The sequence below is a fragment of the Peromyscus leucopus genome, chromosome 1, assembly GCF_004664715.2.
Source record: "Peromyscus leucopus breed LL Stock chromosome 1, UCI_PerLeu_2.1, whole genome shotgun sequence".
NCBI classification, from domain to species: Eukaryota; Metazoa; Chordata; class Mammalia; order Rodentia; family Cricetidae; genus Peromyscus; species Peromyscus leucopus.
In genome coordinates this window covers 17,683,684-17,709,187 of record NC_051063.1, presented here as the reverse complement: position 1 = coordinate 17,709,187, position 25,504 = coordinate 17,683,684, and the positions used below count along the sequence as shown (strand labels likewise).

The 25,504-nt window shown below is 44.8% G+C and overlaps 1 protein-coding gene across 4 annotated transcripts in view; it reads right to left on the bottom strand.

Annotated features, from left to right (window-relative positions):
- The window catches only part of Apba1 (amyloid beta precursor protein binding family A member 1), a 210,200-nt gene that overhangs the window by 30,218 nt on the left and 154,478 nt on the right, over window positions 1–25,504 (bottom strand). For all 4 annotated transcript variants that reach the window (XM_028894003.2, XM_028894022.2, XM_028894027.2 and 1 more), the window contains exons 3-5: window positions 14,314–14,409; window positions 10,916–10,955; window positions 9,375–9,520 (exon numbers count right to left, since the gene is read on the bottom strand). In XM_028894003.2, coding sequence (XP_028749836.1) covers window positions 9,375–9,520; window positions 10,916–10,955; window positions 14,314–14,409 — 282 coding nt within the window. The remainder of the gene's footprint in view (window positions 1–9,374; window positions 9,521–10,915; window positions 10,956–14,313; window positions 14,410–25,504) is intronic.

Genomic DNA, 25,504 nt, shown 5'->3' with positions numbered 1-25,504 from the left:
TAGCTCATTTTTTGTTTGTATGAGACAGTCTTGCTATGTAGCCCAGGCTGTCCTCCAATTCTCAGTCCTCCTGATTAGTCTCCCAACTGTGGGAATTCCAGGGATTATAGGAATAAATGATCACCCCTGGCTTTCAAAGACACTAGTGCATTTTTCTTTTTTTCCCTCTCCCTTCCCGGCCTTCTTCGTGTGGGTTTTTTGTTTGTTGTTTTTCTGGCCAGAACTGGATATTCAAGAAACCTGTTTTCAAATTCAGATGCTATTCTTCCACTTGATCCAGTCTGTTGGTATTTTCTGGTTAAGCATTCTCTCTCATTCCAAGGTTTCTATCTAGTTGTTCTTAGAAATATCTGGTGAATTTCTCATTCTTGTCCTGCTCTGTATTCTGAATTTCATTTGATGCTTTAAAAATATTCTCTTGGCTTTCTCTGAGATTCTTTATATCTACATTTAAAAACTCTTTATCAGGCACTTCATCCATTTTGATTTCTTTGGAATTTGTTGGCGAAGAGCGACATCCTTTTAGACATGGTACACTTCTTGTCCCCTATTCTGAGGTTTCTGCATCTAGTGGATTTTAGGGGTCTTCAAAGTAGTTTTCTTCTGAAGTGTGTCTTATGTCAGTGTCCAGTTTGTTAGGCACCTGGCTTTATTTCCGGGTGGGCACTGTACTGTAGCCTGCCTGCAGCTTTGTTGGTTACAATTCATGACTGGGTCCTGTACATGCTGTGTCGGAGTCAGAGAGACTATTGTGGGCTACGTGAGTTGAGGCTGCATTACGGTTAGGCAGTACAGTGTCAAAGTAGAATGTCTGGGATGCTGAATGGCTAATCTTCCCATGGAGGGCATGGCGCCCACCCTCTCAGCCTTGTGTTTTCAGTTACTGATGTCAGCTCTGCTACTCTTAAGGGCCTCAGGTACACGCAGCCCTAGTCGTGACAAGGGACCTGAAGTCTTTGTTTTGGCTCAGACACTGTACAGGGAGAGGATGTTGGAACCACGGCCTACCCTCTATGGTGATGCTAGCCAGTCCTGACTTATCAGATGATGATATCCAGCACTTCCTATCAGGTAGGGTGTGGGGACATCAGGAAGTAGATAGGTGGGGTGACAACATCAGCCGTGGCGCTCTCCTCCGCTGGCTTCTGAGAGCCTGCTCTGGAGGAGGCCTCAGCTCCTCCTAGCCTTGCATGTACAGGGCCTGGATGACGGCTGGGGCTTCACCTTTCTTTTCTACTCCTGGACTCCAGGGAGCGAGGAGCAGTAGGTCCTGGCAGGAATAGGGTCAAGGTCCCCTTAAGACCTCTTTAGTCTTGCATACCTGGTGACAGCTGGAGTCCCAGAGCTGTTCAAGGCTACCTCAGCACATTCCGGTGGGCAGGGCAGCAGGGCAATCGCCATGTCCTGTCAGGAGCATGCATCTGAGTGTGAACCACCTTCAGTTCTGGCGCAGGATGAGTCTTCAAACATATCACCACGGTAAATGGTCTCAGAGGACACCTGTCTGATGATTGACTCCTGAGGGGTCTGTTCCCCACCATGATAAAGTATCCAGCTTAAGTCCAGTTACTCTGATGGGCTTAGTTAGGTCGCTGAGGCAGCTACACACTGAACCAGGGTAGTGGAATGTGTCTAGGGTCTCAGAGATGGACATATTAGGGGTTTCAAACCCTTAGAGTAGTCCTAATTCGGGCAGCAGCTGCCTTCTGAAGGCAAACCCTGACAAGCCAGGCATGGCGGTGCATCCTCACTCAATGCCATCCCAGCACTCAAGAGGCCAGATAATTGGATAAAAGGAAGCCTGACTACATAGACTACATAGTCTGCCTAAGGCTCCAGATTGGAGCATCCTCAGTGTCTGCTGGTAGATGATGTGAAATTCTGTTCCATAGTAAAGCTGGAGAGCAGATTTCAGGTTACTTGAGCGGAACTCAAGCCTGTGAGCACAGTCAGTGCCTGCAAGGGTAGGCCACTAGGTCTCCCCACTTCACCCTTCTGCAGAGGGCAGACTAGTCTCCCTCTCCCCTGGATGTCTCTCTCTTATGATGTCCCAGATTTTTGAACCCTTAGCCAGTCACTTAGCTCAAAATACAGCCACACACCCTTTCCTCGAAGTTCTTGTTTGTGGAGGAAGAGTCCCGGCACCTGTATCCAGCCATCTTAGAAAATCCATTCTCTAAGCCTTTAACAAGGACACAAATTTGGAAACTAGCCAGAGATTGCTTCATGCAAGTAATCAGCTTGACTAGAGTCCTGGAGAGCACAGCTGAAGAGAATGTGCTTCAGAATGCTTCCAGGCAGCCATTTACAGACCGCCATGCACAGCAGACTCTTGGGCCTCATTGTCTAAGTTCTCAGGAAGTCTGGGGTCAGGCTGGAGGGCTTGCGTGTCCATCAAGGGTCTACACAGTGCCTGCCTGCTGGTCCCTGGACCACATTCTGAGACTCATAGTTCTGATTCCTTCCTAAGTTTGCTGCTGTTGTTGATGGTGTGTGTGTGTGTGTGTGTGTGTGTGTGTGTGTGTGTGTGTGTGTGTGTGTACAGCATGCACACTTCCTGCAAAGAGAGCCTTTCTTCTAACAGATGATGAGTGACAAAGGCAGAAAGGACACCTGAAGGCACCAACCAATGTTGGGGAAAGTGACAGCAGCGAGTTCTAATCCTGCTGCTGCTGTTCAGACTGGCTTTCTTTACTCCTTGTATCTTGATAGATGGAACAGGGTTTGTCTTCAGATCTTCTGTTTGCCATGCAGTGGAATCGCCTAAAGTCTTTTTGGTCCATTTATTGGAGTGTCAGTTTCTCAAGGTTTAAGACTGGTGCAAGTTAAATTTTACTTTTAAAGTGCCTATCATAAGTTCCATAATAGATGGCTCAATTAAGAACGATGCTCTCAGAGTCCTGAGTTCAATTCAGAAATGTGGCTCACAATATCTTAATAAGATCTGGTACCCTTCTGTATACATAATAAATAAATAAATCTTTAAAAAAAAAAAAAGTCTCCATAGAAACAGCCTTTTAAACCAAAGTCTCAGAGTGCTTCTCTCTCTCTCTCTCTCTCTCTCTCTCTCTCTCTCTCTCTCTCTCTCTCTCTCTCTCTCTCTCTCTCTCTCTTATCTATCTATCTATCTATCTATCTATCTATCTATCTATCTATCTATCTATCTATCCTACCTACCTACCTACCTACCTACCTACCTATCTGACTATCTGTGAGAACACCTGGTCAAACACAAATCAAAATTCTCTTTCCATTTGGCAAATAAATCTGTTTAAATGTTGTTGTTAAAGAAAAAGTAACTGCTGAGTGGTGGTGGCACACACCTTTAATCCCAGCACTCAGGAGACAGAGGCAGGCAGACCTCTGTGAATTCCAGGCCAACCTGGTCTACAGAGCAAGATCCAGAACAGCTACAGCCAGGGTTACCCAAAGAAAACCCTGTCTTGGGGAAAAAAAAAAAGTGTAACCTTCAGAATTCCCAGTGTAACTCCAACCCTGGCCCACAGCTGTGTGAGGGACATCATCCAGCAGAACAGGAATGTTTGGTAAAGTGGAAGCTTTGGCTTTAGGATGGCATCTCCTGGGTAAATCAACACAAAAGCAGAAAGCACTCATCCCTCTGGCCTTACATACTGTAAAGGCACAGGAAAGAGAGGAACAAAAGAGGGAGGGTTCCCATGGAGAGAGAGAGAGAGAGAGAGAGAGAGAGAGAGAGAAGAGAGAGAGAGAGAGAAGAAGCAGAGAAACGAAAACCAGCCTGCTGCAAGCAAGTGGAAGGGCCAAGCCAGCGATCACCACTGGCTTGGCCATTTTCACAAGCAGATTGGAAAATAAATACCTAGCATTGCCTTCCTTTCTCCTTCCCTCCTGGGTGGACACTGGAATTCCTGGCCCTGCTGTGCTCTGTATCCCCTGTGCTGAGGTAACCTAGAAGAACTTATTCCAGAAAGGCCAGGCTCTCTGTAGGAAGAGCACAGAACCCACTCTCTTAGACGGTGGTTTCTCCTGAGCATGGGTAGGCTCCATGACAGTGCTCTGGAGCCCACTGGACTTCTGGGGATGCATCCTTCCTCTGCCTGCAAGAAGTCTGAGCCAGCTCCCAACTCAGCTACCTTCTAGGCGGGATGGACTACATAGTCATCTCTACTTAAAATGAGAAAAGGCTTCTGGTTGTGTGCAATGTCATTCTGACAAACATTTAGATGGATATAAAAGGAACACAAACCAGAAAATATTTATTGACAGGCAAGCAGTTCCTTCAGCCTGCAGAAGTACATTGTAAAATGATACTTATAAGCTGTAAGTGAAATGCAACCATTTAATTTTACCACTTTATAGTGAATTCCTCACATTACATCAATTTACTTGTAAAAGATAAATACATGTTTTTCAAATACCCACTTTGCTCTGGGCAGGTTTGAACCATATTTATTATCAGTTGGCTACTTGCTTGTTTTGAAAATGCCATCTAATTTTAGGTTTAACTGAGTTGTGGGATTCCTGGGAGTTGGCCAATGGGGAGCTTCAGAGTAAAGGGCCTGCTTTTTCACGAGGGAGCTGGACTGAAAGGTAAAACCACACTGTCAGCCCCCACTATGTAGGCAAGAAAGCAGTTTAGGGCACAGCTGGTGCCGGGGGGCTGCTGAAGGGATGCTGCTGTTCCCCATAAGCCTGCTTCCTGTCCAGATGATGCGCTGCCCGCCACACCCCTCCCCCAGCCACCTGGGCCCTTCTCAAGTGCCCTTCGAGAAGTGGAAAGACACAGATGCTCATATGTGGGAATCCAAAGCTGTCAGGAGGTGAATAAACAGGGGGCCCAAAATAAGGGACTTGATTAGGGAGAATCTATGAGAAACTATCCGTGAGGCAACACTCAGTTTTCTGTTGCAAGAAGTCTCCAGTAACCCTTGAAGTCAGAATGTTTAGTTCTAGAGAGATCACCTGAGTGGCCCTGGCCACAGAACTTGGTATTTTGATACAATTCTCACATGTAGCTTTGCTCGGCATGGTTTCAGAGTGTGGAACATACTTGGATCCAGCTCCGGAAAGGACCTGTGTTATGTGATAGCAAGAGATGTCTCTACTCACTTCTAGGCACATCTTGCAGGGCTAGTTCCTGTCTGTCAGGAAGTCATCAGGTAGGCTGTGGCAGGTCTCCAGAGTATGGTTAGCCTCGGGGAAGCTGATAGCACCACTCACCCAAGGGACTTAATGCTATGTGCTTTGCAGAACTATCCATCCCCCTTAGAGTCTGGACTAAGACTCCATTTGAAACTTAGCTTGTTTTTCTTAAGGGATTTATGCATTATCTCCAGAACTGTGCTGGGGAGGTGTTACATTAAGATGGAGAAGACTACGGGGAAGAAGACTATGGGGGAAAGGGCGTTGGGGAAATTCCTGGCATTAATGTATCTCTTTGGGGTGAAGCAAACAAAAGGAATTGGGCCAACTGCTGTGACTTGGCTCTGGAATGTTCCCTCAAAGGTCCATGGGTGAAGGTTTGGTCATCAGCCTGTGGTACCTTTGGGAGGTGGTGGGACCTTTAGGAGATGGGTCTGGTGGAAGTTAGGTTATTGGGACCCTGACTCCTTTCTCCTTGCTTCCTGGCCACTGTGAAGTGAGCAGCCTCCTCTACCACGAACTCCCCAGTGTTGTACGGGACCACTACTGGCCCCGTGCGACACAGGTTAGTGACCATGAGCTAACACTGGTGGACGTAGGACCCCAATAAACCCTTTTTCCTTTGTTTATCTTAGGTATTTGTCACAGCGGTGGAAGGCTGACTAACACACTACGCTTGGGCAGCTCAGAAAGAATCTGGCAATGTTCTACTGATAGCATTACTAGCAGTGAAGGTCAAACTTCTGCTTTGCTTTTGTGGTGCTGTCCTGGTGGGAGTTGGGGCAAGATGCACGTCTGTGAGGAGAAGGAGCTTCTCTTAAAAGAACTGATCTTCCTGCTTTCCATTATCCTGGAGAAGCTCATTTGACAATAAGACATGTACATCACGAAAGGGCCTCAAGGCACAGGCAAGGTGTCTGTGTCCCAGATGAAGTGGCCGAATGGATCCCTGACACGTGGAATAACTGCTAAGCCAGACTCAACATCAAGACTGCTATCAGCTGAAAATTATCCCCTGGGTCACACACCCTAATTCCTAACATATTAATTGTGACTTAAAAGTCACAGCTTACTATGGGTAGTTAAGGGAGAGGCTAGCTCCGAGTTCAGGAGAGAGGTGTTTGCTTTACAAGCGAAGTTGTCAAAAGAGTGATTGACACATGGAAGCTCCAGCAGCAGGTACACTGGAGAGCTACTTGATGATGAGAGGAGTCAGAGCACCACAGCATCCCGGGGAAATGCAGAGTGAGTGGGCATCTGCTCCGAGGCTTCATCTTATTGATTTAGAGACAGGACTTGTGATAGAGCCCAGGCTGGCCTCAAACTCACACTCTCCCTGTCTTAGCCTCCTGAGCATGGCGACGGCAGGTGGATGCCAGCACACTGGCTGTAATGGTCAGTCTTGATTGACGTGGGTGGAGACGAGCAGATTCGCCTTTCGGCGTAGACAAGCACTTGCTGCCTGTCTGCTTTCCAGCTGCCATGGGGCAGCAGCTCTGCTCCTTTTCACCCTCCTGCAATGATGCTCTTCTCCACCCCAGCCCAGAAACAGCAGTCAGCTGACAATGGGCTCTGCAGCTGTGAACCAAAGCCAATCTTTCCTCTCAAGTACTTGTCATGGCAACTTACAAAGGGACAGAAAATTGGTACTAGGAGAGGCGTTGTCTTTGGGACTACCTGACTCCATGGCTCAGAACTCTTCACCAGCTGTTTGTGGCAAGAGAAGTTTGGAAACATGTGTTAGAGTTCCCAAAACTCTCTCACCAGGCCTTAAGTGATGATGTTGAGAGCTCAGATCAATACATCACAGATAGTAAAAACTGATCATGGGGTTTCTAATGGAAATGAGGAATTTATCTGGAGTTGGACTAGAGGCCATTCATGTTGTGTTTTGACAAATAACTTGTCTACATTTTGTCTCTATCCCGAGACTTTGTGTTAGGTTCTCTTTAAATCCGGCGGCGGCGGAGGGGATTTTAAGACAGCTACCATTCAGGCTATTGCATGGAAACTGCTGGTGCTTTTGGTCAGGTTTACAGTTAGAACGGGGAGCAGAAGCAGGGTGGAAAGATGCGAAAAACCTGTAGTTTGGTTCAAAGTCCATGAAAAGTTGAGGTTACAGAAGTTATGGGTTCTAAAAAGTACCCTCCAAAAGGAGAGACGTACTTTGGTATAGGACAGAAAGATGCCTTAAAGGCACATCAGAAATCAGCAAGATCTTTCTTACTGCAGGCTTCATGACATAAAAGTGTAAACTGACTTGAAAGACTCTCCTTGGAAAGAGAAGGCTGCTTGGGCACCCTGCGTGCATACAGATGCCTACAAGTTATTATCATAGAAACCATTCTGCTGGCTCAGTTGCCAAGGCATTCAGAGGTTCCTGCAGCCATGATCCAAGGAGGTCTAGCTACTGCTTGAGCTGGTGCCAGACACTGGTGTTTTCCATGTGATACTGGTTTGGGGGGAGCCCTCTCTATATATGAAGATATGAAGGTAAAGACAGAGATGAAATGGAGGTGCCAGTAAATCAGATGCAAGAACAGGAAATATATGCCACTGAAGCTCCAGGTAGTGAATGCAGCCATCTGAGACAAACCACATGGGCTACCATTGGCAAGGCTGCAGGTGAGGCTGCCCAGGACCTTTGAAGCTCATATTATGCCACCACACTCCTCAGATGCTACACGATTCTGTTAGCGCTGGGTTTGTCATTTTTTTTTTTTTTTTACTCTGCCCTGTTGGAATGAGGATGTTCATCATTATATGTTGGAAGTGTTTAACTTGTTTTTCACAGGAGCTCACAGGTGAGAGTTTGTCTAGTGTGCCAGGGGAGATTTGGAAAAGTTATTAAGCAGCTATATCCTTATTGTTTTCTTCATTTGGAGATTAATTATGGCCTGAGCAGATGTGTTTAGGGTGTTGAGTTGAGCAGAGATGAATTTATGACGGTTACTCTTGTCAACCTGATTCTTGATTGATCTGAGGGACACCAAGGAGTAAGTATATGTCTGGGTGCTGGTGAGGGTGTTGGAGGAGAGGATCGGCATGCAGTTCTGTCTGTCTCCATGAGGTGAGCAACGCTTCTCCCCATGCTCTTCGGCCTCACTGTTCTGCTTCATTACAGCCCCAGAAACCACACCCAACCAGCTGTGGACTAAGACCCCTGCAACCGTGAGCCACAGTAAATCTCGATTCCTTTTAAATCACTTCTCTCAGGTCAGGAACCTCCTTCCCTTCGGCCTCTAGGATACTCCTGTGGTATTCCTCATCTGACAGCCTCTTCCTGACACACTGGTTGGTTTCCTCTGAGCTGATGAGGTTAGGGGTAAGGGACTCACTTCAACTGTTACCTTCTCCCTCAGTCCTACATAAGAGCACTCAAGGATTGTCTTTTCTCAACAGACAAAGGCCTCTCACTGCCTTCTCTTGCCCTTTTCTCACACTGTGGAACCACACTGCACCAGGCTGTGGTATGGACCAAAGGAGAGGGGCAGAGAAGATTCAGTTTCAAGTCGCTGAAACTAGAAAAATAAGTTGGTGAGTCCTAACATGTCAGTTTTCTGGCTCCAGGTTTATGCAGTGATGCTCGCTCTCTGACAGCACAAGGGCGTTTGGGATAGCATGAATGCAGTGTCCCTGCTGCTCTGGTTTTTCTGTAATTCTAGGTGGTATTATGGTGGAGACTCTAGAGTTCCACATTTCCAGAGTGATTTTGAGTGGCTCAATCTACTTGTGAATTATTGAAACTAGATGGAATTGTTTCTTGATGTATCCAATTAACATTTTTTTTCCTTTTAAGTCTTGATAAAACTAATTTAAACAGAATATGACTATGATTTAGGTAGGTTATAACTGTGTTCAAACTAGTTTAAAGCGGGATTTGCTTGACTTCCTCAGACTACTCAGGTAAGATTCGGTCATTCATTTTACCAGAATAGTTCATTTTACTGGAAGCAAGACAGTTTGAATGGAACCTAAAGAGGACTGCTCCAACCAGGAGCCTCCAGCTGTCAGCAGAAAGCCAGGACTGGAACCTCACCTTAGAGGCACAAAGAGCAAAGTCCACGGCCATATGTATTTATTCACAAGGTCAACCTGAACAGTGTTTATATGTATAGGCCCAGGCTTTTAGCTAGGCAGGAATAAGTCCTGCTGGCAGCATCTTAGTCTACTCTCTAAGAGCTGTGGGTTGTTGTTGACAGCTCAGGTGCCTCCAGCCACCCACCACCCCTCAGCCCGTGCAGACCCCTCACCTTGATGCGGCTTACTGCTTCCTGGGCTTGCATCATGCGCACATTTTTGGAGGGAGTTTTGTCTGAGAGCAGCTGAGTGGAGCCAAGGTAATTGGCAGCAAAAATAATTCCATCGATCAAGTCTTCAGGGTCACAAGGTCCAGGAACTGCAACAACATAGAGCCACACAGAGTGAATGATGTCATTGGGGGGGGGCACATCCTGGATGCTGCATGCCAGTCCCCATGCTCACTGGTTACGTATGTGGTCAACCTGCTAGTCTAAGACATCTTCGAGTCATTTACTATGCGAAATGCAAAATGATGGATTTACTTGAATATGAATCAAAGTCCAACAGTAAAAAAATGATGTCTCTTAGCCAGGCCTGGAATCTTAGTTGCTTGGGAGGGTGAGGCAGGAAGGCAGTCTGTTCAAAGTTTGCCTGTAGGGCACTTGCCCGGCATGTGTGAGACCTTAGGTGAAACAATTCCCCACCCCTCGACATAGTCCTGGGGATTGCAGCATGAGCTTTCGGCAACAAGGGCCATGCCATACTCATCTCTGACTTTCATGCCTGGCACATGTATCTGTAAACTAGATGTCTGCTTGGGGAAATGGTTAGAGGAATGGAGAGCTCCAATAATGGAAAGCACCGTTTCCTGACGCTGCCTATTCCCTTTCTACCCACTCAAAATTTCCTCCCCTGTTTGGTCTGTGATGGAGGAATCACATTTCATATATGAGGAAAATGGGCTAGTTCATTCCTATAATGGCATCAGACTCCAACTCTGCAAATTGATAATGTCACTGCAAAGCCATGGTCCCAGGCTGCCAATCTTGCTAATGGACAGATCATGATGCTTCACACTGAGATCAATCCCAAGGAAAATCAGATCTTTCTGTTCTCACACACCAGTCCACTAAATTAAATCTCTGTTTTAAATAGAGGGACATCCGATTCTAACCACAATCACCTATAATCCACACCCCAAATTAAAGCATGTTTGCAACTGTTACATATAACAGGGTCACTAAAGACAGACATTTTAATTGCAAGTAAAATATGTATTTTCTTTGACTTGAGTGACAATTCCAAGGAGACTAAAATATAACCCACTGTGAAAGCCCAGGTTCTAGAAATGAGACAACTTGAAGTAGAAACACTTTACTTTCCCTCTTGCAGGGCTAATCTGAAGTGATTTTTATTTTTGTTTTAATGGTCTAGTTCACCTTGAGTTGCTCCCCATGAGAAGCTGATGGCCAGGGTACAAACTTAACTTACTCACTTTCAACAACTAAGGCTGTAGTCAAAACACAGAAATGGGCAGTTAGTCAGGACCTTCACGACACCCTGGGGCGTAGCGTTAGCGCTTGGCTAGGCCTAGTCTCTACCCTTGGTCTATGGCAAGAACCAAGGATTCACAGTTATTATACTTTTAGTCTAAGATGCTCAGAGTTAGCAGTTGTGATCTTTCCCCCATTCTGTTTTCCATCCAGTGCCTCCAAATGCTAAAAGATTCATGAGTGACCCCAGTGCTCAGTAGTTTCTCGTCAGTTCTTACCTTCAACGTAGGTTGGGAAGGAAGCCAAGCTTTTTCTTGACTGTAATTAAGACAAAGAGGTTTCAAAACGGGCAGAGCATGATGAAATATGCATTAGCACAAGCGTCCATGCAACATAAAAAAGAAATGCATCATCAGTGGCATTTGTTAACCAGTTATCGACCGTTTTTCTTTACAAAGAGTGAAGTGTAGATAAATATATGCGTTTCCTGTTAAGGTTACCTAAAGGCCAGAATTTCCCACTAAAGTTTGAAGTGATCAAAATCCCCCTACATTTCAGAGAGGTATTTGTCAGCTTTAAAAAAAAGTATAATCAGCAATAAAGACTAGACTGTACATTTTAAGAGTGTATTCAGCATAAAAAACTATTGATTACTAAATGTACCGATAGCATGGCTGTATACTCTGAGAGTAAGGAGTCCCCGGAGAGTTTCCTTTAGATCTTTGACACAAGGGTATCCATTAAATAAACTCTCGCACCTTTTAATCCCTCACTGATTCACTTAAGCTGAAAAATTCCATTCGGTAAACATGAATTTATATTTCTTTAAAGTGAGAATGAAAGGTTAGGTTTAAAACACTGGCATTTCTTTGTGTCAGCCTCAACAGCACTATTGGATGGGGTGAGCTGGACACATTCTAGATTCTGGCTGGAAGTTTATATGCCAGCGTGCTAAGGAGCAAAGCTTGCCATAGGCTTCTTCCATAAGCACATATGCTGGAAATGGCTCCTCCCCATGAGAGACGAGCAGAGAATTCATGTCTGCTTTAAATGGTATCCGAACTTATAAGGTGAAATATGGGGGGCATCAGAAGACACCTAGGGTTCAAATGTAAGCACCTAAAATGGGCAAAAGGTAAGGTTTGCGTGGCCAAAATTTACCATGGGGGCATGTGCCCATTTAAACATGATTTTTGGAGAAGGACATCTGTTCAGTACACCCATCTGTTAGATGATGTCACACTCTGGGGTACCTGAAGGCTAGATTAGTGGGCTGTGGGTGAGGACTAGGGTGTCACTCTGTTAACATGCAGAGGATTCTGACATTGGCATGCTAATTGTTTTATGTTGGAAACCAGAGCACCTCATCATTCAGGACAGTGACAGGAACTCCACACTAATTGCATGGTAGACCACATATGGCAACTTTCAGCAGGCTCCCTGCAAATGCGCTCACTGGGATGAAATGACACCTTATGTCAAAGAAATCAGGTCTCTTGGGTACCAAGAACTGAAGCTCCTGGTTGCTGATGCATTGTGGGAAACTGCACAGCACATGAGGCAATGCATGGCGAGGAGAGCCCATGCTATGCAGCAGCTAGCTTCTTCACAGGGGCCAAAGACCACTTCCCATCCATCTCCCTGCCCTTGCTCTCAGTGTTTGGGGGTGGGGTGGGACCACTAATGAGAAGTCACTCAGCATCATCAAAATGGCTTAGTCTCCAGGTACCTTTAAGAAGCTGATTTGGTTTCTTGGGCTAGTAGGACTCTTCTCTGAATGCTAAAATCTGTTTTAGCAGAGCTACAGAAGAATTACTCTAGAGCAGCAATGGTAGGCAGTTGGTATATTCACTACTCTCCATTTGTTAGCTCATGATCAGATTTATTTCATTCTGGGGTAATACTTTAAAATACTTTTGTGAAATGAAAGCATCTCTATTGCATACAATGAGGATTTTCATCATTATTTCTAACGATATGCAGAGCCGTGTGCCAAGCCTTGCAGGGACTGGGAGACTAACTTATCTACCTTCCCTATTACAGCTGATGCATAATTGAGGGCTTAATATTCAGATACCCGATTAGACCTGCCGTCTCACACATGGACTGAGATGAAAATCAGTTGACCCTTAGCAAGAATGAAGAAAGTTTCATTTAAGACATTAAGGGCTAGGCTGGATGTGGAGGGAACCGCTGTCATTCCAGCACTGGATAGGAAGAGGCAAGAGGATTGAGTTCAAGTCGGGGCAGTCGGGGCTACACAGCAACATGAGAAATTAAAGCTGAGACTTCAAGGCTTGTCAGGGGTCACATGAATCTGTACAGAGCCCACAGGCATGACAATTGGGAGTGTGACCTCACACACTTTCCACATCAGGTGTAGTAGACCCTGGCGGTTCAGAGCCTGGGCTGACAGGACTTCAGATTCAAACCATGGCGGGCCACCTGTGAGCTGTGTAGCCTAAGGTACCCAGGTTCTGTCTTTCAGAACTAACAGGAGGACAGTGATATCCACCCCCACCCCCAGCACCACCACAAGGCTCCCATGAGATTCAGCCTGGGACTTGCTCAGCCTGGTGCCTGAAATACCACAAATGCTTAATAAATGCTAATGTCTGTTACTGTTGTTGGTAAGCAATCACTCCTTCTTACCCATCATGTGCTCTGAATAAAAGAATCAAGTAATGGCAAAAGGGGCCAGCAGAAACTATGATCCTGTCACTTACATTCCAGTGACAGAGTCTGAATAGACCAGAGGAGAAGAAAAGATAGTTCTAGAAAAACTTCATTTACTAAAAACTATACCTCCCTCTCATAAAGAGGATATAGTGTAGAAACAATCTGTTATTCAGGTGAAACACTGCTTTTCTTTTCCTCGTTGAATTTAACATAAAACTGTCGGCACAGTGAGGGAGCACGAGGTGTACCTCTTCACCACATCTCTGTGCCAATGAAGGAGCGTCTCGTGCCCACACAGTCACTCAGCAGGGAAATGGTCACGTGGTGTGGACACGCACTAGGCAGCCCACCACCTCGGGCTAAGAGAGCATTGGGTGTGAGAGGAGGCAGGGGCTCCACTCAGGGAGAAACACCTGCCCTCTTCAGGCCCCAGAAATCTTAGCTACATCTTGTGACTTAAGAGCTCTGTCAGAGTTCAGTGTGTCCCCCATGAGTGAGGTAAACACAGAACCTGTCCCCAAGGGACACCTTACAACCTCCCTGTTGAGTAGCTTCTGGCCTATAGTGAAAATAAGAATTTTAGTTCTCCAGTCCCACTGGCCATGTTCCACGAGCTCCATGGGGCTGGTGAGTACCCCTGACAATGTAGAGGTGGCATTCGGCACAGAAAGTTCTGGAAAGGATGCTGGCAGAGAGTTTTTGAGGGCCAGTGTCCTGTAGAACTTCCTGTGGTACAAAAGTTCTGTAACCAACTACAGACAGCACTGAACACCTGGAACGTGAGTGGTATGCCTGAGGATGTGAATTCCCATATTCAGGAACTACCAGCCACCTGTGGCCAGTGACCACCGAACTGGACAGATCAACCACGGCTTTCAGTGACAATCTTCACATAGCCGAGAAGAAATACATCTCCTCAGGGTGGGCGGGGGTGAACACAACAAAGCATTCTCGGGGTGAAGGAAAACAGGCATCGGGGATGAAGATGGGGCCCTACCTCTTTATTTGTGGAGGCTTCCGTGGGGTCACCGGGATGAAGGGCTATGCTTGATGACTCAGCACCCAGGGGTGAGGAACTGCCAGGAGAAGGAGACTGGAACACAGCAAGAGGGACAGACAGTGAGAACCCGAGGGACAGGATACCAAGTGGGATAAAAGCAGAACTGCCCTGAGGGGCGCTGTGGTGGGAGACGCTTCCTTGGCAAGGACTGCCGACCACACTAAGCAGACCTGGCCATGTGAGCTTTCAACCCCATCTCCTCAAAGCAGTTCTACAGCTTTGGGACCTTTTCTTCTGTTAAGCTGACATTTTAAAGAAAGTTTGGACTTTCAGTAGGCATTAAACGTAAAGGTGTATTATAATACAATATGTTATTTTTTTCTTAGTGAAAGTTACAAATACTTAGAATGCCAATGTTTAAGTTACCTTCCTAAGACACTCTGAGTGGAAAAACAGAACTACAACTGCCCATTGCATTCTCCATGTCAGCACAGATGTCTACATGTTGTCTTTCTTAATTCACAGGCCACGGAAAATTCAGAGACATTTCAACATCCAAGCCACACTGTTTTGGACCACATCAGCATAGTTTAGAAATCCTTTTTCACATGACAGGCTTGAAAATAAGGTTTAGAAAAACAGGTTTGGGGAGCATGGTCCCCGTGTTAGTGTGCTGGTGCCTTGGTGGGTGGGCACGGGCAGGTGCTAAGCCATGAACACGAAACCATGGTTTGTTAGCAGAACACAGCAAGTACCCACTAAGTACACGCTAAATGAATGACCAAGTCAGCAAGCAATGGGACACATACAGGCCCAGAATCATTCCCACACAATACTAGAAAGTTCTGTGTGCTCCTGAAATCTTGGGAGATGAGGGCCTCAGAGATGGTTACCAATTCTGTAGTGACGGCACTGGGGTGTAAAGGTGGGGTGCTTCCCAGCTGTGGGTGATAGATCCGAGAGCCCACGTGCAACATGAGAGAAACCACACAGGACGTGTTCTCTCAGCGTGGGATGAGAGCCAGGGTAACATCCTGACCCGAGGGAAGGAACACCCATGTAACCTGACCTTTTGCAGCTGGCCCCTTTGGGGGAAGTTAGGGCACAAGGCATCAGGAGGGTCTCTTTGCACAGGAAAGGAGAATGTGTCACAAACAGTGAAGTGGTGCTGGGGGAACAGGGCAGGTTAAGAGACAAGAGAACCTCAGTCGGTATTATTGAAAACTGGGGGGTGGCGGGGAGGACTTTTCCGAAAAGTCTGAATTACAAGAAATCCAGGGAACACCAAAAGACGACACAGTGAAATGTACTATTTAGCTAAGAAGCTATGCGAACCTGTCTCTGGGCATATTATCACTTGGTTCTAAGCAGGGAGGTGAGGGCCCATGAGCCCCTTAACATGGTGATGTGGAGACATCTGTCACCACAGTCAAGGCAGGAGGGCAAGCCTAAGGTGACAGCAGATACAAAGTATCCCAGGCCCCATGGCCCCTGGCCACAATAGAACAGCCTTGCATGCCTTTCAAAAGAAGTATCCAACATTTTCCAGTCATGGCCCAAGAGAGCTGCTGGTTGCAATAAGATTTAGCACTGTTTGGTCGACTCAAAATTAATGTGGGAAAAGATGAGAATTTAATGCCTTAAATTTTCCCAGGTTTTCACATTGAAAAGGCTTCTTTTGATATTTGTGTCTTGATTCCCCCCCCCCCAAGTAATTGTCTCTGTCCCAATGACTTTAGGGTTCCCTCTGAGCCTTAGAGAAGCTGCTGCAATTGGGTTTTCTTGAACTGCATGCTTTCAGGGTCATGGACATCTTCATATAGAGCTACCTGACAGCCCCATATTTCCCATTTCTTTATTTTCCACTCCAATATTCTACAAATAGATTTCTTACCACCCTGTGGGCACTGGACTGTCCTTTAGTGATGTGGGAAGACAGGCTATCTGGACTGTGGGCAGGGATGTGGAAGACGGAACCCAGACCCATAGTAAGATAGGTGTGATTAGTGCTGGGTGCCCAACAGGGAATGGTGGGGAAGAGGAGAACACAGGTCTGCTGGTCACTCCCCTGATAAAAGCTTTACAGCTCCCACATTGACCTTACTAGGGGCCCACCTCTCCCCAGACACCTGGTGCTGTAGCCGTCAGCCCATGCACAGGCTTGGGTGAGTTTCCTACACCCATAGCTTCCCTTCCTCTCCTGGCCCCACATTCAATGTTCAGTTCAGAAGCACACCCGTCACTGGGATTTCCTACATGCCAATCATAGCTCATATCTCACCTATGGAGTGTGCTGTGGTTTGTATTAAAACTTCTTTATGTGTATGCTGTAGATGTAACCAACCGTCTTATTAAATAAGAAACACAGAAACAATGTAAAAGAGAAAGTCGAGAGGTCAGAGCTCAAGCTAAATCTCACCTTCTTCTGCTTCCACTTCGCGAAAAGACTACTCCTGTCGTTCGTTTTTTTTTTATTTTTCTGCTTTCATTGTTGTAACCCAAAACATGACTGCTCATCACTGTTGAATGTACAGCCTAGTCTTAAAGGTATATGTCTCCAATCTGACTGTATCCTGAAACACAGAACTTATATAAAGCGTGCACAACACCTCTATGGCTTAATAGCTCTGACCTGAACAACAGATCATGATCAACATTTATTAAATAAACAAATAAACAAAAAAAAAAAAGTAAATAGAACACCACAGTATCTAAGAGCTTAACATAGGATCTGTCTACATTATCATACAGGTGCCTAGGCTTAGGTCTTCAAAGTAGATAGTGACTTATGAAAGGGAGGCCTGGACAGATGACTTCAGTGTGGTACCCTGGTTATACCGCTTCCAACCTGTGCTGGAAGAAGGTATGTGGTAACACCTCTCATTGCCTCCTTGGGATGATTTCTTTTAGTGGTCGTCAGTAGCGAGGCGGCCTCTGATGTAGTGTCCCTCTGCTTCACTGTGTAGAACATTCATTGCTCATCTTGAGCTCTAGAAATCGATTTTTCCTGCAAGGGCTCTAACTTGGGCTCTAGTGAAGTTCTTTTAACACACAGAGCTACAAATTTCCACTTGCTGACCAAGGCAAGCATGCACAAACACCTTCAAACAGATCTATCCCTTACCAAAATGAAACAAAGGTATTTAAATGCCTGCTTCAAAATCTTCTGTTACCTTCAAACTCCCTTTTTGGAATATTATTAACTGGGCAAAGATGTGTTACATTTGTTTATGCTGCAGAATATTACTTTAACTGTGTGAAGGTGTGTTACATTTGTTTATGCTGCAGAATATTACTTTAACTGTGTGAAGGTGTGTTACATTTGTTTATGCTGCCTTTGTTTAATTATGTAAAGATGTGTTGTATTTGTTTCACCTTGCCTGCCTAAGGCACCTGATTGGTCTAATAAAAAGCTGAACAGCCACTAGCTAGGCAGGAGAGGGACAGGCATGGCTGGCAGGAAGAGAGAATAACTAGGAGGAGAAATGTAGGCTGATGAAGAATGAGAGGAAAAAGGAAAGGAGAGAATGAGGGAGAAAGAAAGGGAGATGCCTGGGGCCAGCCAGGCACCCACCAGCCAGCAGACACAGAGTAGGGCATACAGAAGGAAAGGGAGGACATACAGAAGGAAAGGGAGGACATACAGAAGGAAAGGTAATAAGCCCTGAGGCAAAAGGTAGATAAAGAGAAATAGGTTAAATTAAAAGGGCTAGCCAGAAAGGAGCCTAAGCTAGGCTGAGTATTCATAACTAATATTAAGTCTCTGTGTCATAATTTGGGAGCTGGATGGCGGCCCAAAAGAGAAAACCTGGCATGCCTCTCCCTGGGTGAAAGAAATTAGAAAAGTAAAAAGAAATTAGATAACAGCTTTCACTTTTAAGGAATGCATCAGAGGCAAAATCTGGCCAATGACACATGAGAGGCAAAAGGAACCATTGTCATGGCATACCTGTGCCAGAGTCTCATACCCTCTGGTGCTGCATGGGTATTCAATCTTAGGCAAATGGAAACAAGGCTAGGAAGCAAATGTGGATTTGACAATTCACAAAATGAATGCTAGAAAGTTGCTTGTGTGTGTGCCGTAGATGCTAGTACCCATGTGCTCATCCTGTGGAGCCAAGGAAGGTCCTGTCCCATCCTATGGTTCAGGCCCAGCATCTCCCACGCATATCCTGAGAATCCTGGAAACTGTCTCCTTCACGTGGGGTGGCTAAACAGGGAGGGCTGTACTGCTGCTGCTGCAATCCATGCCGAGGACCTCAAGACGGTCCTTCCCTCCCCACATCCCACACCACTGAAGCTATGGAAGCTGCCACTGCAGCCTCTGTGTATTCAGAGGTCAACTCTGTAGAGTCCCAGGACACATACAGAAGCCTGTGTCATGGACCCCTACGACACAGACACTGCTGACATCAATCAAAGACAAAGGAACCACCAAGATTGCTTTGGGACCCACTCTAGCCAAACTCAAAAGTACCCATCCAGCTGGTGTCCTACATCTCATCTAAACAAAAATGTCTTTCCTACAGAGCCACTTTATAAAATTGCAAGAAATAGAATGTTACACCAGATGTGCAGACATCATCAAGACATGGAAACATGATACCTGCAAGGAAAAAAAATAACTATCCAGAAATAGATCTACATGAAAGAAACTAATGAAATGCCTGAAAAAGAAATTAAGCAACAATCGTAAGGAAACCCAGAGAGACATGAAAGAGATAAGCAGTCTGAAGAAATAAGGAAAAACAACTCAGGATATTAATGAGAAGTTCACCAAAGACAAATCACACACACAAAAAAAGAACCAATAAGAAAGCTTGGAAGTAAAACCTTCAACTGGTGACATGAAATATACAAAGGAAGCTTCCATATCAGCCAGAAGAAGAAATTTCAGAATTTGAGAACAGCTCTTTTCAAAAGTCGCTTTAAAAAAAGAATGTAAAAGAATGAAGAGCCTCTAGGAAATGATGAGAAACCATTAAGCAAAAGCACATTTGCTTTGAGAGAACTGAAGAAAGAAAATGGGAAAGACACCGAAAAGTATTTTTCATGGGACAATTCCTCCAATGTTCCCAGGTCTTTAAAGACATATGGACATCTAGATTCTAGAAGCACAAGGGACAATTGATTCAATCAAAACAGATCTTCCCTCAGAGCATGTTACAGTCAATGACAAGAGCACACAACAAAGAATCTTAAAATAGCAAGAGAAGAGTCATATGTAAGAGACTGTCCTTCAGACTCACAGAAGGTTGTCTCAAAAAAAAAAAAAAACCTCACTGACTTTACAAGAGAATGGGTTGATACATCCAAAATAATAGGATGAGAAACCCTTGCCCGAAGAACTGCACCCAGAGACATTACCCAGATAAACTGATCGCTCTGTAGACCAGGGAGATAAGAGGAACTCACGGGACTCTACTGTACACACAAGTGGGTAGTTACTACTATGGAGACACCTGAGTACACAGAAAGATTACTAGAAGGACAGATGCGTCACACAGAACTAAACCTCAGAAGGACAGCAGGGTATGATGATACGAAGAGGAACAAAATTAACAAGGCGAGCAGTGTCCAATGAACAAAACTGCAGGAAGCTCATGCTTATCAGGAGCAACCTTGAGTGTAGATTGATTATATTCACCAATCAAAACATGCGTAAATGGGTTAAAAAGGAAAGACTACATTCTAACTACAGTAAACTCCTTCTCCAATAAAGAATCATAAGACTAAAAGTGCAGTCTTAGAAAATAACACATCACATACATTGAAACATGACAGGAGTAACTATAGTGATAGCTGATAAAGCAGAATTTAAAGAAGTGCAAAAAGACAAATATTGTCATCCTATATTGATAAAAAGTTCAATTTACAGGAACATAAAAACTGTAAACATACACATATAACATAGGATCAAATCAGATGTACTTTAGTAGATAAGGAAAATGTGGTGTATTTATACAGTGGAATAATATTGAGCCTAAAAAAGAACATGGATGTAACATGGATGGAACTGGAGGTCATTATGTTAAGTAAAACAGATAAATACCACATCTTCTTAACTCATCTGTGGAAATTAATGACATTAATCTTAAGAAGAACAGAATGAATTTTTGGCTACAAGAGGACAGGGGGAAAAGGTGACAAGTTTTCAATAAGAGCACTGCTGACTCTTCTAGAGTTAGGTAACTATGGGTTAACACAGTCTATAATGCATAGACTAGGTGAGTATGAGGTAACTATGGGTTAACACAGTCTATAATGCATAGACTAGGTGAATATGAGGTAACTATGGGTTAACACAGTCTATAATGCATAGACTAGGTGAGTATGAGGTAACTATGGGTTAACACAGTCTATAATGCAATGACTAGGAGAATATGAGGTCCCCAACATTTAATGATTAATAGCTGAAGAGATGCAAATACTTATTATCCTAATTTGATTATCACATACTGTGTATATATATTAAATCAATACAATGTAACCCATGACGATACACAAATATAAAAGCTCAACAAGTTTATAAATAATACACAAGAGTAAGATACTGATGATCCCAAGAAGATGGTTCCATCTAACAGAAAGCCTCATGTTATTGGTTGTTTTTGCTGTTTTGAGGGCTCTGTCACCCAGCTCCCAAATAAATCACATACACAGGCTTATTCTTAATTATAAATGCCCGGCCTTAGCTTGACTTGTTTCTAGCCAGCTTTTCTTAGATTATCCCATCTATCTTTTGCTTCTGTGCTTTTACCTTTCTCTTACTTCTATAAATCTTACTTTCACTCTTACTCTGTGGATGACTGGGTGGCTGGCCCCTGGTGTCCTCCTCCTTCTCTTGCCCCTTGATCTTTCTTTTTCCTCCTCCCAGATTTCTCCTTCTATTTATTCTCTCTGCCTGCCAGCCCTGCCTATCCTTTCTCCTGGCTTGCTATTGGCCGTTCAGTTCTTTATTAAATCATCAGATGTTTTAGACAGGCAAAGTAACACAGCTTCACAGAGTTAAACAAATGCAACATAAACAAAAATAACACACCTTAAAATAATATTCTACAACAGCCTCATCCAAGACACTCACTATTCCTTGCTTGGAAAAATAACTGCTCAGATGAGGAGGACTATGAACAATGTTTCTTTGGAGATCTTTGTAAAATTAAAGAATATGATTGGTTACTCCCAAAATTCTACTCTATACTTTTCACTTGAATTTAGAATGGAAAAAAATGTTAAGATTTGCGAGGTAATTGGTTAGAAATTAGCAGACTTGAAGGCCATTGAGGAGAGAACTCTCCCCTTGAAGCCAATTTCCTTTGTCCCTGTAACACTTAATTTTGAGGAAGAGAGAGTATCAAGATTGCCCCTCTGTGGTTTGAAAGAAAATGGCTTCCAAAGGGAGTGGCACTATTAGGAGGTGTGGCCTTATTAGAGGAAGTGTGTCACTGTGTGGGTGGGCTTTGAGGTCTCTCTGCTCAGGCTTCCCTCAGTGTGACAGTCAGTTCACTTCTTGCTGCCTTCTGGTCAAGATGTAGCCAGCACCACATCTGCCTGCATGCTGCCATGCTCCCCATCATGATGATAATGGACTGAGCCTCTGACTTGTAAGCTGCAGCCTCAATTAAATGTTTTCTTTCTAAGAGTTTCTGTGGTCATGGTGTGTCTTCACAGAAATAGTGACCCTAAGACACCCTCCTAAGGATTTAAAATACCATATGAAAGGGAAGGGTTTTGTTGAGGCCATTACAGGCAAGATTGCCTCCCTAAAGAATGACAGTTTTATAGGTTTCTTTAACTTAAAAAGAAATCTTTTCTGTTACATGATGGTTCTTTTAGTAAAAAACGTTAGACTTTGCTGTGGAATGGTCTTTATATACGCTATGACTATGCATTGCTACCATTGGCTAATAAAGAAGCTGCTTTGACCTATGGCAAGACAGGTTAGAGCCAGGCAGGAAATCCAAGGAGAGATACAGGTAGAAGAAAGGCAGAGTCAGAAGAGACAACAGCCAGCTGCCAGAGAAGCAAGATGTATTAAAACACAGGTAAAGCCTTGAAAAACGTGGCAAAACATAGAGTAATAGAATTGGGTTAATTTAAGTTGTAAGAGCTAGTTAGTAATACACCTGAACAATAGGCCAAACAGCCCTTTAAAAATTATGAGTTGAAAAACTTGCAAAAGGGACTCTGTGTTACCCAGTGACAAACTGAATGTGTCCCTACATTCATATGTCAGCAACTTAAACCCTAACTTCCCAGTGTTGAGGGTGAGACCTTTATGACATCTCATCAGTTCTTTGAGATGTTCCAGCTGCTCCTGGACATGGGTTAATTATGAAAGAGAGTTTCCTAGTTAGCTCTAGCTGTCAGCTTGCATATCCAGAGTTATCTGAGGGACCATCAGCTGGAGGATTGCCTCAGTTAGACTGGCCTGTGGGGCACTTTCTTGATTGCTAATTGATGCAGGAAGTTCCATCCCACTTTGGATAGTAGCAGTCCTGGACAGGGGCTTCTGGGCTGTATATGAAGGCCAGCTGAGCAGAAGTAAAGCAGCATTCTTCTATGTCTTCAGTTCCTGTTTCGGCCCTGACTTCTTTCAGTGATGGAGTGTGACTGGAAGTGTATGATAAAATAACCCTCTATCCTCCAAGTTACTTTTGATCATGGTGTTTATCATAGCGTCAGAAATCAAGTCAGGACAGAGTCCACTCTTTTCTTCTGTGCATGCTTGCCTTCCACCACACTCCCACATGGCACGCAGGCCCTTGGCAGATGAGGGAACTGTGCCCTAGGACTTAGCCTCCAGAACTATGAAGCAAATAAGCTATTCTTCAGAAACCCCAGTCTGTGATTTTTTTTTTTTGGTTTTTCGAGACAGGGTTTCTCTGTGTAGCTTTGCACTTTCTGGAATCACTTGTAGCCAGGCTGGCCTTGAACTCACAGAGATCCGCCTGGCTCTGCTCCGAGTCCTGGGATTAAAGGTGTGCACCACCACCGCCCGGCTGATTTTTTTTTTTTTTTTAGCACAAACACACTAAGACAAACCCAGGAGGGGAAGGATGATGACAATAGCAGGGTCCTGAAAGAACAGGAGTGTCACATGACGGAGGGGAACCCTTAGAAAAACGCTGTCACTGAACAAGGGCGGTGTGGCACACGCCTTTAATTCCAGCACTTGGGAGGCAGAGGCAGGCGATTTCTGTGAGTTTGAGGCCAGCCTGGGCTCTGAGTTCCAGGACCTGTCTCAAAACCAAAAAGAAAAGAAAATGCTGTCACTGAAATGTCCATAGTTTAAAAGATCTTTTCTGATGAGGCTGTTGAAATCACACGTGAATGAAGAAGGCTGTTTGATTGTGTGCTTCAATGACTTTTCTTAAAAAGTGAATTGCATCCCCCTTAAACCAATGCCCTGAGAAGTTTTGATGTGAGATGACAGCTGTGATGAAGACAGCCCACCAGCGAGAGGAAGCGGAGCCTACACAGGCTCCTTCCCTATCACAGGACCCCCAACTCTGTTCTGTCTGTGGTCAGTTAAAGCATACCTCAGTTAACTCACACGACATTAGGTTGAGTCTTCAAAGCTACTGAGATGGGCCTTTGCAACACCAAGAGTCCATTTTATAAATCAGTGTGATCATAGGAACAACAGTTTACATTTTCCCCTTGAAAATGACTTGGTTGTTTTCATTTATATCGTGGCTGAACACAAAGCAGCATATTTTACGTTTTAGGATGATAAAGCGGTTAAATTCTCAAGCCCTGCTGTCTAATAGACTAGTGCCTGAGTTCAGTCTTCCCTGCTCATAGCACTGAGGCTGGGCAGGTGGCCTGTCCTGTCTGACCCTTCCTGACAAAGGGGGAAGGCAGTTGTGACCCACCTCCTGAGGATGACGACATGAGGACTGGCTGGCGGAGTGCACACTGATAGGCCGCTAGTTGTCTGGGCACCTACAACACTCGTCTACTATCCGCAGTCTTTCACAGTTCCAATCTCACATTCTTTCTCTTTCTCAGAGAGTGCTTAGAGGGCCAGCATGGCCACAGGAGGCTCCCTTCATCACATTTGGTTTTCTCATTAAAATTTCATTCATAGATAAAGTGAAAAAGCAAGCAAAGGGCTCCATAAAACCACACCACAAGACTCCATTAATTCATAAGCTCCAACACTTTAACAGCATATTGGTAAAAATAGCTCCTTAGTAGCTACAGCTAGGGGAGGGTATCTACAATGGCGTGTATGACGTCCGGCATATCCACGGCTTCCCATGCACGAAAGCTCTTCAGGATCTGAAAGTTGAAATTGATACTATTGGAGGGATTGACCTACAAAGACACGCCCACCTGCCCCACACCTCTGAAGGACTTCAGCTAGCTCTGGCTAGCCTCGAGTTCAAGGGAACACTGGTGCCTCTCTTCCAAAGAACCTCAGTGAAGGGCAGGGAGAAACACTGAAATATAGTTTGGCCAAATCCCCCTGGGGTTGAGTTACTTAGTAATTTCACCTATAGAGAACAACTCACAGAAACATCCGGGGTTTCCTTTCTGTCCCCCTGCCCCCATGACAGAGGAGCCAATATACCAAATGAGACAGTACTGAGACCTCACAAGCCTTCTTCCCCGGGGACCTATTTTCTCTTTTCATAAAAAGCTCTGGGCCAACCAGTCTCAATTCAAGCCTTCAATCTACCTCCTTTGCTTGGGGACTAGGTTCCGACTCTCTCGGTCTTTAAGGCACCCTGAAGTCCGGCTTTAACTCCTCCGTTCCCCTTCAGCACTGCCATTCTGCTCTCCTTTTCACTAAGCTGAGCAGAATCATGTCCTGTTCCCTGCGTGTTTCTGCTCCGTGGTTCTACTTCTGCCCCTCGCCTGGACTCCACACATGCAAGGGCCTCAAGAGGCCAATCTAAACATTCCTCTCCTATGCCATCTTCCCAGTCCTCTGAGGCAAGAGGCATTTCATCTGTGACATTCATGTACTGCTCGACTTTCTCCCTTGTATATTATAAAGCTACAGTACTCTGGCATAATATTTTAATAAGTACAACAAAGGCAGGGTTTATAATTAATTTACATGTTTCTTCTTCTCCATGTACCTAAGACAAAGGCCCTCATAAAATATACAGCAGGGTTTCACTATGTGTGATGAATAGAAGATACACAGTCACCTATCTTGTATCATTTGAAGAAG